At 33.6% G+C, this 13,972-nt stretch overlaps 2 protein-coding genes across 5 annotated transcripts in view; one reads left to right on the forward strand and one right to left on the reverse strand.

The window, feature by feature from the left end:
• The first annotated feature begins 2,895 nt into the window (after positions 1–2,895).
• cnpy3 (canopy FGF signaling regulator 3) lies at positions 2,896–8,312 on the forward strand. The gene is made up of 6 exons (XM_042716867.1): positions 2,896–3,110; positions 3,643–3,769; positions 4,126–4,222; positions 4,516–4,638; positions 5,500–5,617; positions 6,693–8,312. The coding sequence occupies exons 1-6, from the start codon at positions 3,011–3,013 to the stop codon at positions 6,950–6,952; spliced, it is 825 nt and encodes a 274-aa protein (XP_042572801.1). The 5' UTR covers positions 2,896–3,010; the 3' UTR covers positions 6,953–8,312.
• Positions 8,313–11,694: 3,382 nt separating this feature from the next.
• dachb (dachshund b) overlaps positions 11,695–13,972 on the reverse strand; it is a 33,496-nt gene continuing 31,218 nt past the window's right edge. For all 4 annotated transcript variants that reach the window (XM_042716871.1, XM_042716869.1, XM_042716870.1 and 1 more), the window contains exon 12: positions 11,695–12,703. In XM_042716871.1, the coding sequence (XP_042572805.1) occupies positions 12,666–12,703 (38 nt within the window). In that variant the 3' untranslated portion in view covers positions 11,695–12,665. The remainder of the gene's footprint in view (positions 12,704–13,972) is intronic.

Consider the following 13,972-nt stretch of genomic DNA (forward strand, 5'->3'; position numbering starts at 1 on the left):
AAAACACATCGCAGAGTGTTACTGTTGGGATCCAACCCATCCAACTGTCTTTTTTTTTCAGTAAATATCCTATTTTATTCAAAAATGTTACATTACATTAGTAAAATAGTCTGTGAGTGCTGTTTCATGTTGACTTTAACCCTAACCCACAGGAGTCAGCCAATTCATGCCAATAATTCAACTTTATATCTCCAATGTGACCAGAAGCATTGTCAGTTCATGTATTTCTTTTTTATAGAAAGTTCTCATTGGAAAGTGTACTTGAGCAAGAAACACATCTGATATGGACCTACAGTGTATGTTTAAGGACATCATGCTCTTGGTGGAACAGGTTTGATGTTTTGGGTTTTTTTCTCAGTAACTGATCAGTGAGCCGTTGGCACTCATGCGGTGAAGATTTTTCACTTTAGTGCTATTATACGTGCACATCATAGTGTGATATTACTCGTGTTATGCACCCGGAGGGCTGAAGTTATGCTAGAATCTAACATGACTGAAATCTTATTTTTGTATTTTGAAAAGCATGTACAAATGATTTAATTTCAAGACTGTTTTAGTCTAGACAGACATTATTTATACATTATACTATTATAATGTTTTTGGAGCTGTTTCTTTTTCTTTGACTGCTTACTTTTTACTAAATGTGAATATTAATTAGTACATTATAATAATCAGGTATAGGGGAGATGTCCAGAGACATGAATGGAATAAGACATCCCCCTGCTCTGCGATGATGAATGCTGACAAGCCATGTACAGCGCCATGCTAAAATATTCAGACTTTTGACCAGCTCTGATATTTTACTGTATTATAAATATGACATTGATGTATTCAGAGGTAATTTTTAATTTGACATGGTTTTCTGTTGGATAATATATATAAAAAGTAGTGAAGGGGCAAAAATTATCTAAACATTAGCATAAATAAGTAATTTGAGAATATTTAACAATATGGTACTTATATCTAAAAAAAAAAATGTTCCAACAAAAAGATTATTGTCCTAAGGTCACTATTTTAACGTTTCTGAGTGATGCTGTCAGCTTCCAAAATATTATACTCTAGGTGCTGAATGTAACATACAATGTCACATTTTAGGAGATTTGTTTCAGTGCTTTCAAATGAAACCTCACAAAGGGCACAATTGCAATGTGGGACTGTGTAATCTAGTAACATGACAGAATTGGTCAAGGCCTGGTTACTTTTGGCAAGGCACTGTAAATGCTTATGTAAACACTTGAATGAAATACATGCTCCTCTTGTATGATTCTTACCACTTTCTACTTTTCCTTGGAAATGTGTGAACATACGATGAAGATAGAAAGTAGTTCTGACAGCCAGAAACTGAACTCAAGGGAATGCCGAATATGCAGATTCAATAAAGCTGAATAACCCTGGTGTTGTCTTTGATTTCTTGCCATTTCTCAACAAGATATAAATGTAGATATGTGCTCTACTCTTTCCTGGCTGCAGCTCTACTGTAGGATGTACAGTAAAGTAAGTAAAGCCCAGATTTTTGGCAGTAACAAAAATGTACCTTAAAAAAATTTAAATACTATACAGTGTTCTCCTGGGGGATATTTGTAATGCCAACACCATCATACAATAGTTTTGTCAAATTGGCACTATGATGTATTGCATGGTTCAGTGATTTATGTACCATGGTATATATATTAGAATGATTTCTGAAGGATCATGTGACTCTAAAGACTGAAGTATTTGCACTATTTCTAACTCAGTTCTTCATCAAATAAAGATTTGGAGAGCATAAGAGACTTTTTTCATGGTACATGAATCGTGTTGTATGGTATTTTCTTCAGTACTGTATCCACTGTAAAAATGGGCAGACTTTACCAGGGTTGGGAATAATTGATTCATATCGAATTGTTAATTATTTAATTGCAAACTGTAATAGTGTTTTAGACTCTTTTACCATTTCTTAGCATATGCAAGTCATGTTGGCTATGAAAACCTTTTTCTTGTGCCCTTGGAAGTGCTGACTAATAGTTGTCAGGTTAAACTTCAGCATACTGTCCAAAGAACGCATCCAATTCCCCTCCTCCGTCGATTGAAATAATGCTGTTGATGACAGGAGCTGCCTATAAATGAGTTTGTTTGGATAAATTCAGATAAATGTGGGGACTTCTGCAATGCATTTCAATGACATTCCTGATTAAAATTTGGTCACTGATATGAATGTAGAACATTTTAATGCATGTGAAATGTGTTTTAATGTAGCCTACAGAGGTTCTCAACCTTCAGTTTGGGCTCATGATTTTACATTACAGGTCAAGTGCTGGCCCAGTACAATAGTAAAATTGTTGGTCTTAGAAAGGTAAATAAAAATGTCATTTGATTATATATATATAATCAAATATTATTAATACAAGGTCTTTATTAGTATATTTAGTATTAAATATTTTTAAAATGCCTCTGCAAATCAGTGGGAAATTTGTGAATGACAGAAAATATTCCTGAGGGCACTTGGTAATTTAAGATTAGCCAACATTGCCTCTGTAGTAATTAGTACACATGACATGCTAATTTATGAGCGCAATTTTCAAGTCCTGGAAAGAATCTAATTATGTGGACTGTACTGCCCTCTGGTGGTTGCGTCATCCAGTGCACAAAAACTCCGCTATTTAAAACACTTTCTTTGGTATATTTTATTTGTTTTGAGCTAATTTCAAAACGAAAACTTTCTTCTATGATCCGCTTATTCTACAATATTCAAGAAAGCGTATCTTTTCTTTCTATATTTAAATTAAGTGGACTGTCAATAATATACCAAGCAGTTCTTTCATAAACATCTCTAGTGCGTGATGTGTTGGTTCACGCCCACGTTTTTCATTGGCTCCGTCATGCCACTTCGGCGTTCGTGATTGGTCAACTTGTCCAGCGTCTGCGTCAACCTGCCATAGCGGAAGTGACAGCTTCAGAAGAATAGTGGCTGGATAAATAAGCATGTTCTATATTTTAGTATTGCACATTGTAAATATTTCCTACTGACAAAATGACTGTTTTTATCTGCGTCGTGTTGTTTCTCGTAAGTGCCGCAGCTGCTAACAAAAGCGGGGACGATGAGTGGGTGCATCTGCCAAATAAATGTGAAGGTAGACTGTCCTAATTTATAATAAATCAATATTTTGCTTTAAATACACCATAATCGCTTGTGCATTTCCACACATATTTTCAGCTCTTGATTAAATAATTTAATGCAATCGCAGACACATATTTTGCACGATATAATAGGTCTGAGATATATGTTATCACACTCAGTACAGATGTCAATTTCTATCAATAGCAATCTGCTTTTTTGTTTCATAACATTTGTAAGTCGAAAGAGCCCTTTTTTCATTTTATTTTATTAATTACTTCTCGTTTTATTCATTAAATCTAATAATCATTAATTCAAAATATTGCATTGACATACTTGAAAATTTTACTTGGAATTTCCGCTTTTCAACGGACCTCACTGGATGTGTCTCTAAACCTAGTGTGATGCCTACCTAGGCTGCATGTTTGGAACGTTGAATGGGTCTGAAATGACAAACCATGCTGTCTATGTAGGCAGCACACTAGGATTTGAGGCGCAGCTGCTTTCTGTTCCTCTTCTGGCGCTGAATGTTCTTTATGTTTCTATAGTGTGCAAATTTCTTAGTATTGAAATGAAGTCTGCATTTGAAGAGACTGGCAAAACAAAAGAAGTGATCGAAACCAACTACCGCTTCCTGGATGATAAAGGTGCACCGCCAATCAAATATGTCAAATCGTAAGTCACTTGGTTTTCTTAGACCTTAAAAGGATCATTCATCCAAAAATGAAAATATGTAATTTACTTCCTCAACTTTTTCCAAATCTGTATAAATTTCTTTCTCCTGTTGAACACAAAAGAAGATATTTTGAAGAATGTTGTTAACCAATAAGTTGACGGTAGCCATTGACTTGCATGGTATTTTTTTTTCCATAATACGGAAATCAATGGCTACTGTCAACTGTTTGGTTAACAATATTCTTTCACTAATTCTAGTCTAGAAATGCTGGAATACCATAAAGTAACCGTGTCGTACTGTTTTTGGATGCAGTGTGACTTGTGCTTTTTATTAAGTGATGTCTTTTGCTTTTCAGTGATATTCGTTTCATAGAGGTGATGGAAAATGTTTGCTCAAGGATCATGCAGTACAATCTACACAAAGAGAGAGATGGAAGTAATCGCTTCGCAAAGGTGGGCTACCACATTTCCTTTTCTTCTTGCAGCACTACTTCAGTGATTTTACTTTTTTTGGTTTATGTGAGAATAAATACCCCAAGTTGCAATGCCAATTTCATATTATAAATGCAATTTGAAAATTAAGCTTTGAAATTCTAACTGATAATTAATCTAGTAGTAAATGGAGGTGCGTAGTATGTACTGTATGCAATTTTAAATTTCAGTCTTATTTTTTTTTACTTTATGCTGTGATGTGTTATTCTGCATTATAGCTGGTGAGATCTGATCATTTGTCTTTCTCTGCTCAGGGTATGTCTGAGACATTCTCAACCTTACATAACCTGGTTAATAAAGGCGTGAAGGTGGTCATGGACATTCCTTATGAACTGTGGAATGAGACCAGTGCAGAAGTGGCAGATCTCAAAAAACAGGTATGTGAGTGACTGAAAAATCTTAGAATTATGCCTGTTAGTGGGTTAAATTTTGCCACTAATGTGATTAATTTGAGATCTGCTGTAATGTAACTATATTTACACTACTGTTAAAAAGTTTGGGGTCATTAAGATTTTTTTAAAAAGTAATTAATACTTCTATTCAGAAAGGATGCCATAAAATTTTACTACTAATGTGATTAATTTAAAATTTGCTGAAAATATAACTATATTTACACTACCGTTAAAAAGTTTGGGGTCATTAAGTTTTTTTTTTTTTAAGAAATTAATACTTTTATTCAGCATGGATGCTTTAAATTGATCAAAAGTTACAGTAAATGCATATATAATGTTACAAGATATTTCTATTTCAGATGAATGCTGTTATTCCAATTATTCAAAGAATCCTGAAAAGTATGCATCAGTTTTCACAAAAATGTTAACTATTTTCAACATTGATAATAATTCCTTGTTTATGTCATTTTAAGCTATATTATTTAACTGGCATGCTGTTTTTTTCTTGTAAAATCGTAGATTATGTTCCTTTTTTAAGCTATAACTTTGATTAGCATAGCTCAGTGGTTCCTGATCCTGGTCCTGGAGAACCCCCAACACTGCACATTTTAGATGTCTCCCTATTCAAACACACCTTATTCAACTCATCAGCTCATTAGCAAAGACCTCAAATGTGTGTGTCAGATAAGAGAGACAGTGCTGGGCGTTCTCCAGGACCAGGATTGGGAACCACTGGCATAGCTTAACGGGAGTGTAAATAAAACAATGTACAGTATGTAAATGAATGTTTGTGCAGTATATGTACAGGTACATGGGGAGTATGAGATTTGTGTTTTGTTCCCTCAGTGTGATGTGATGGTAGAGCAGTATGAAGAAGTCATTGAAGACTGGTATAAAGGCAGCCAGGAGGAAGATCTCACCACTTACCTGTGTGAAAAACACGTGCTGAAAGGACAAGACACCGGTAATGTGAAACTAACCTCTTTTATAACAGTTAAACCGCTCTAGACATAATATTATGACTACTTACAGACTAAAGCTTTTGATCTCCTTTATCGGCACCAGCTTTAAGAGCTGTTGTTTCTGGGAAGACTTTACATGAAGTTACTCAAGGCCACAGGAGCAGTAATAGTAAAGGACATAATTTAATATGTAGACCAAGTATTAATTCCTTGACAAATATTCATTTTTCAAGGAATTAATACTTTTACAAAGCGTATCTATATCTATATCTGTCTATATATATATAGTGTATGTATGTGTGTGTGTGTGTGTGTGTGTGTGTTATTTTAAATAAAAACTGTACACAATTTAAACATATATGTGACCCTAGACCACAAAAGCAATCATAAGTAGCATGGGTATATTTGTAGAAATAACCAGCAATACATTGTATGGGTCAACATTATCGATTTTTCTTTGATGCCAAAAATCATAAGGATATTAAGTAAAGATCATGTTCCATGAAGATATTTTGTAAATTTCCTTGTGTAAATATATCAAAACTTAATTTTTGATTAGGAATATGCATTGCTAAGAACTTCATTTGGACAACTTTAAAGGCAATTTTCTCAATATTTAGTTTTAGTTTTTTTTTTTTTTTTTTCAAATAGTTGTGTCTCAGCCAAATATTGTCATATCCTTCAAAACATACATCAATAGAAAGCTTGTTTATTCAGCTAAAAAACTGACCCTTATGACTGGTTTTGTGGTCCAGAGTCACATTTGTCAAAATACTGTTTGAGAAGTACTCGAAGTAATGAATCCTCAGTGAAAATACCAGTTAGGGTGTAATTGAGCAAATACAAATAGCTGTTTTTCTTCATATGACCAGCTTGTTGCTTCCTGTTATAAAAGATTAATATGGCATTGTACTGGCTCTTATGCCATTGCTATAGCAACCAATATAGATCTGCCAGAAAAAGACATCACTTCCCAAACATGCAGCTCTGATTTGATCCCTTGTTGCTAATAACAGTGAGGACAGTCAGTATAAAGATCAGGACTGTGCAAACACGTACTTCTGATTTTCCCTGCAGGCTGTCTTAAAGAGAACTGGGCTGGGAAAAAGGGAGACACTGCAGCTATCACAGAGGACAAGAAGAAAAAGAAGGGCAAAAAGAAGAAAGGTAAAGACAGCGAGGATGGGCAGAAAAAGGAGAAGGTGAAGAAGAAGAAGAAAAAGTCCAAGCTTACTGACACTGAGACCAGCAAGCGGAAAACTGAAGAAGCTGGATACACCTCAGATGAAGAGATCCAGAAGAAAGTTCCTCTTAATCAGGATAAAACTGAACTCTGATAGATTTCTTTGCTTTTTTTTTCTCTGACACTTGTTTCCTTGATATCTAAATGTATGACTGATACTGAGATGTACATTGAGGTTTAGTCTATTAGAAGAAGGTAATATTGAGGTCCTCATTCTAGATCACTTGTTGCATTAACTACATCCGGGAACAAGCTAAAATTAAATGCCGTTTCAAATCCAAAAATGAAAGCTAGACTTATCAATCTATACTGTAGCTTGGATGTTTGCTTGTGTTTGTTCTCATGCTGGTTTCATGTCAGTAACATTGTAAACAAGCGAAAATCTTTTTTTTTTTTTTTTTTTTCAGGAAATATCTGCCTTTGAAAACTCTAGTGTTTTGAATCAATCAAGTTGGCAAGTTGTTGGAATGGATTCTGGAAATCCTTGTGGTTCTCATTTCTATCACTCTGACTCTTCTCACTGATTTTCCACTGATTTTAGTTTAGGTTATGGATTTAGTTAAGGTTTCTTATGCCTACTGTTACTTTTAATCGTCGTTGATTTCATAGTTAAAGATCCTTTATAGATTCCAAGTAAGGAAATACGTACTTTTTCAGTATTAATATAATTAGGTGGTACAAATCTTAAAAGACATAAAAATATCATATTTTTTTTAATCTTTTTTTGTGTAGAAAATATTTGTAGGTTTACTTTTATGTGATGCGACAAATGCATAAAAAAATTGTTTTGTGATTAAACAAACTGATTTTTTTTTTTTTTTTTTTTTAATTAATCGTTTAATTGTTTTTTCTTCTTGCTTGAACACTCTGAACTTGGCATCTCATAACGTCTCTAAATTTCCCACATTTCTCATTTGAGTAATGCAGATAATGGTAGAAACCCTGAGAAAATACTTGGAACCTTTTCTTTCTTTCTGCTTTCCAAATAAGGGTGTACCGTTTTTGCTCGATCTGTTCATATTTGTTTTTGCATTTGCTGTGTTTATGTACGTGATGTCACAGGGAATGTTTGAGTTACATTTTTATTTAATATTTTCTTCAGCAGTATTGTTTACTTAAGCTGTTTATCTGATATCAGGCATCGCTATTTCCAAAAGAGAGGTGTGTGTGTGTGTGTGTGTGTGTGTGTGTGTGTGTGTGTGTGTGTGTGTGTGAGAGAGAGAGAGAGAGAGAGAGAGAGAGTGTAAGTGAGCTCCTGCAGGTGTTTGTATGCCTATTCTGATTACTGTTGTTTGGAGTGTGTGTGAAAGCTATTGACCTGAGGTTGAACTGTATATGCAAATGTTGTAATTGGAGGAACGTGTGCAGGTTTTGTGTTTCTTGGCACGAGCTCATTAGCTGAGGATAAGTGTTTGGTGATGTGTAGATGACTGATGAATAAAAAGTAAAACTGACAACAACTCTTGGGCTGATTAAAAAAAAAAAAAAAAAAAAACTCGGAAGGAAACTTTTTTAAACGGTAGTTTCCAGGCTTCACCACAAGGGGGTGGTAACGCCAAGAAGGAAGAACAAATCTTTGCTTGATGAGAGATTGTAGTCAAGTTTTATTCGAATATATTGTGATGTGCACGTGTCGCTAGGACGTTCTGTATGATTTTTAGGTAGTTTGTTGCAACAGAGTATTTCTATATAATTAATTTAAAATCAGTTTAATTTAAAGTGTAAACATTGTATTTAAAACTAACTGATTGTATTGTATTGATAACTTGTTTTATTTGAGCAGTGCTATGCCCTCAACAGAAAGAAAAGTAAAACAACAGAAGTGGAATTAATTGATATCATTAACATTTCTTTCTCATTATTATTAGAATTAATGTGGATAAACGACATGCAAGTCTACCAGTGCTCTTCAGACAGATGTAAATAATGGTGTGTTGTTCCTTCTGTCACGAGGCCTGTTTATCAGTAAGTGACCCTGCTGCAGTGCAGAAGGCTTTGTCCGCATTTCCACTCCTCAATGTCACATTCCTCTTCTGTTATGTTTGAGCAATCTGTATTATTTGTCCTTCAGTATTGGAGCAAATGATTATTCACTTGCACAAACACATCTCAATGAATAATTCACAAAAACAAATATCTTGCACCCAGGCTAAAACCTTTTCATTTTTGCTATCAGTAAGACTGGCAGACTCTTCCTTTGGCAGATGGAGAAAATCGAGAATTTGATTGTTCTCTAATCTTCGAGAATAAAAGTTCAGTCTGAAATTGAAATATTGATCTTTTACATTGCAATCACCTGGTATATTACACGAGAGACAGTATGTGTGAGCAAGAATATGAATCTCTCTTCTCTGGGCCTTTGGTTTTTTTTTTTTTTTTTTTTTTTTTTTTTTTTTTTTCAGTTTTGTTTGACCATGTCTGTCTATGTGAAATCATTTATATGTCCCTGCATGGTTTCCCCATGGAAATGTTGCCCAAATAACCACATAATTAATCTTTCTCTGTCTTTACCACATTTGTAATCATACAACATTATCATTTTGACATAATCTGTTTAACTGATACTCAGCTAATTGTAGAAAATATAATGATTTTGTTTATTGAGTTAATTTTATCTTTTTTAAAAATGCTACTTAACTTTTAATTGTAAAGAATTGAGGGCCCTTTTACCCTGTATGTGCTAGAAGACAGTTTATTCATATAAACATGCAGATGTTTACTTAAAATGATTTTATATATATATATATATATATATATATATATATATATATATATATATAATATATATATATATATATATATAAAACATTAATTAGTGATAAAGACATAATTTTTTACTACAAATGTTAACATATGTACAATCAGTACATATGTAAATTTGATATATACATACCGGTCAAGATTTAAAAATAAAATATAAAGAAATTAATAGTTTTATTCGGCAATGATGCAAAAAATTTAGTGCACAACCATTTGTCAAAATTATAATGAAATAATATAAGAAATGTTCCTTGAGTACTAAATCATCATATAATGATTTCTGACAGATCATGTGACACAAGACTAGAGTAATGACGTCTGAAAATTCAGCTTTGCATCACAGAAATAAATTACATTTTAAAATATAATAAAATAGAAAAAAGTTACTTCAAATTTTAAATTACTCGAAATTTAAACTACATGTATTTGTAATCAAGTAAATGTATCCTTGATGGGACTTCCTTCAAAAACATGAACCAACCCCAAACTTTTGAACAGTAGTGTAGGACTATAAATAAATATATAAATTAGTTTTTCTTGTATCAGTCATTAAAAGAAACCTTCTCATTCTTCTACTCAAAAGAGTGAAACGTTGGTCATTTTAGATGAGGAAAAACATCCTCTGTTATCTTCAGATGTCAAGTAAAAAGTTGTTCATGAGTTCAATGACTTAATCATGATTTAATAATTTCCGTTCAAAATGTTTCCTCCCTTTCCATCCCATCATGCCCTAATATGGGTAATCTAGTTAAACATTTTTTTTTTTCATGTCTTATTTAAGCCTTTTCCTCAAAATGTGTGTCTTTATTTGAAGGCTGTGGTGCATGAAATGGGTCTATAACTCACTGGAAACTACAAGCTTCTTCAAATCACATAAAAAAATAAATAAACCTGGGCTGCCTTTTTTATGAGAAACAAAACAAACTCATGTTTCTGTTGCGAATATTATGAGCAAATCAGTCAATCAGTGCGTATGACTATCTATAGTCATAGTCGCACCACCCTGGGAAAACACCAGCCACCCTCAATGCATCCTGGGAATAATCTGATATATCAGGCACATTTCTGTTTATCCCGCTCGAGGGAATTGAAAGAGCCCGCAACTTGTCTCATCATTTTAAAGAAAATATCAAAACAAGTTTCTGTATTGGTTTGCAGTTGTACGATGTAAACAATTTTTTTGAAGTTAATTATTAGAGTATGTTTCACAAAAAAAAAAAAAAAAAAAAATAGTATTTCAGTTTTTTTTTTTTCCTTGGATTTTAATGTTTAATTCACTGTTGCAAGCTGTTTCTTTGTAATAATTTGTGAAAATTACTAGCAATTTCTGAATGAAAATTTTTTCATGTTCTTTGGGGTTTCACTTTTTCTTTTTTTTTCAGTCTGCTTAGTTAATGCTCACACAATATCCTGTATGCAGTTCCTTTAACACAGAGACTCCAAACTTGTGTACAGCTAAAATAATATATTTTCCCGGATGTTGAACTGAACTGAATACACAAACAAACGCAACAGTCCTCTTCAAGTTTACAAGTACTGATATATTTCTCACAAAACAATCATAGCAAAACAGATGCCATTTCTGTATCCTAAACACATATGTTTATCTTCCGCTCCTATCTTTTGCTAGCTGTAGTTTTGAAACCACACTTTTCCCACGTTCCCAAATGGTCATTTCCCATTTTTAGGGAGCAATTCCAAATCAGAGTAAATTGTTTTCAAATCTATTTATGGTCCCCACAGATTTATGGTCTCGGGTGATATACGAAAGAAAAATATTATAAATCCATGTTACAGTACTGTACTTTGAGTCATGATATAATTTGTTAGGATATCATACAGCTGGAGTTGTTGGAGTGCTGTTGTAGACTAGAAATATCAGTATGGAACAATGCTTAGCTTTGACCACAAACTGAATGTTAATGAGGACTTTGATACGTGTCAGTAAAGGCTGATATGTAGCAGCGGAGGCATTTAAGCACTAATGGGGTCTCATTTGCATGACCTGAATCAATAGGATTGTTTGATGGCTTTAGCTTCATCAGGAACGCTATTGACGACAAGGTGACACCGGTGACATGAGCATCGCTTTGTTTATTTGTGTTGTCAGTTCATTCTGGTGCACAAAATGGTGACAGACATCGATCTAGACCTTTCAAGACATGATTTAGCATTCGAATGGATGCCTCATCCTGACAACACCAGCAGGGAATTCTGTTCTGCGGGAAGTCTGTTTTCCTCTTTAAGTAACTCACAGACTAAATAAAGACTTGTGTGTTGGGGAAAATGCCAAATGCATAAGAAAATATCCTCTGCGGCCTTAGTGTCTAGTTTTAACTTATGCTAAAATGGTTAGTGAATCAAATCGCTGTAAATGCTTAAGAACATGAAACCACATCTACAATATCCACAGGTTCTCTTTAGAATAATGAGGGAAACATTCCAAAAATATTCAGTAGTTTTTCCATCTGAAAGCCAATAAAATAACTCAAGGTCTTACAAAGAAAACTCCCACATAAGGTTGTTCAAACTGAAGAACAGGTGAATATTTTAAACAGTATTAAGAAGCTAAACTGACCTACAAAGAGAGATAAATGGACTGTAGAACCAGAAGATGGACATACAAGAGAAAAGCAATGAAATGTAATATTCCACACTCTTCAGAGTCTTTAAACAAGTACAAAACAAAAGACTTTTTTTTTTTTTTTTTTTCATTTTCCTCAGCCTGTCCTGAGGGCATTAGACTGAAGGTCACTGTCCTGAAGGGATAATGCCAAAACAGCATACAGTTGCTTCCAAACGCTGCTTCAAAACAAGTAACAGTACACCAACAGTGCTCTCCACAGAGCTTAAACAAGGAATTAAGCACAATGTATGTAGATAAAACAACAGTCAAGGATTCTGGAATGTTGTGTGGATGGAGCATTCGATTGGGTCAAGGAGAAGATCTTCTCCAATGTAGCTCACTGCATTAAAAAAAACCTTGAAGTCCTCTCTTCAGCATTCGGAAAGTGTGTGATGTGGAGAACATCCTTATCCACCTCTTCTTAGTACATTATTGGATTTTTTGTGTATGTTCTGCTTTCTGTAAGAAAGAAAAACAAGAGGAAGGTTTGAGAGCACTAAACCACAGGTTGAAATTACATTAGTCTGGGAAAAAAATGCACCTATCTACTGTAAATGTAAAGACTGATAAATTTAAAAATAAAAGACTGAAACCTTGATAACTGTTTCAGTATTAATTAAACAATTATTTAAATATGTGTAATATGTGGTTTACATTTTATAAAATTTTGGGGTCAGTAAGATATTGATTGATTGTTGTTTTTGTAAAATAAATTAATACTTTTATTTAGTAAGGATGCATTAAACTGAACAAAAGTGACAGTAAAGATAAATGTATTTATTTCAAATAAATGCTGTTCTTTTGAACTTTATATTCATCAAAGAATCCTGAAAAGAAATGGATGATGGTTTCCACAAATTGCTGAAGAATGGACTAATGGCTGGTGAAAATTCAGCCTTTACCTCACAGGAATTAGTTACGTTTTATAATATATTAAAACAGAACACAAAATAATATTTGATAATATTACTGTTTTACTGTATTTTTAATCAAATAAGTACAGCCTTATCAGGGTTGCCAGGTTTTCACAACAAAACCCGCCCAATTGCTACTCAAAACTTGCCCAATCACATTTTGAGGGGGGTCCCCTGTTAAAAATCACATTTCGGGGGGTAAAATACACGTTTTTTGGTGGGGTTTCTCGGGAAAATGCACATTTCAAAGGCTAAATATTGTGTAATTGGGGTAGCTTCAACCTGCGGACATGAAAAACAATCTGCAGCAATCCAGGCATCCGTGGAAAAACCGCGAACATGGCAACACTGAGCCTTGGTGAGCATAAGAGACTTGTTTTAAAAACATGAAAAATTGTACCAACCCCAAAATTTTTAACTGCATCAAAATTATTAAAAATAAAATTAAATCATGTTTTTTTTTTTTTTACTAAGTTTAGAGTCATGAAAATGTATTTTTAATTAAGTTAAAAAAGGTGGGCCTAGCATTTGATCAAAATGTTTAAAAACTACATAATTAAAATTTAAGAAATAGATAAATAAATATTTATATTTCTAAAATATTATAGAATTTCAAATGCCCCTTTTCTCTAAAATAGTGAATTTTTGCATGTCATGAAAAAAAGACATCAGACGGTAAATGAACAACTCCAGTCCAGTGCTGTGCCAACGTGTAGCAGATTTTCTCGACATTAGGGAGCCATTTTAATAAAATTAACACAAGGTGTAATTCAAGTAATTTATCATGTAGCTTTAGCTGTCTCTCGGAGGGGGA

This window comes from Cyprinus carpio, chromosome B1 (assembly GCF_018340385.1).
Source record: "Cyprinus carpio isolate SPL01 chromosome B1, ASM1834038v1, whole genome shotgun sequence".
Lineage (NCBI taxonomy): Eukaryota > Metazoa > Chordata > Actinopteri > Cypriniformes > Cyprinidae > Cyprinus > Cyprinus carpio.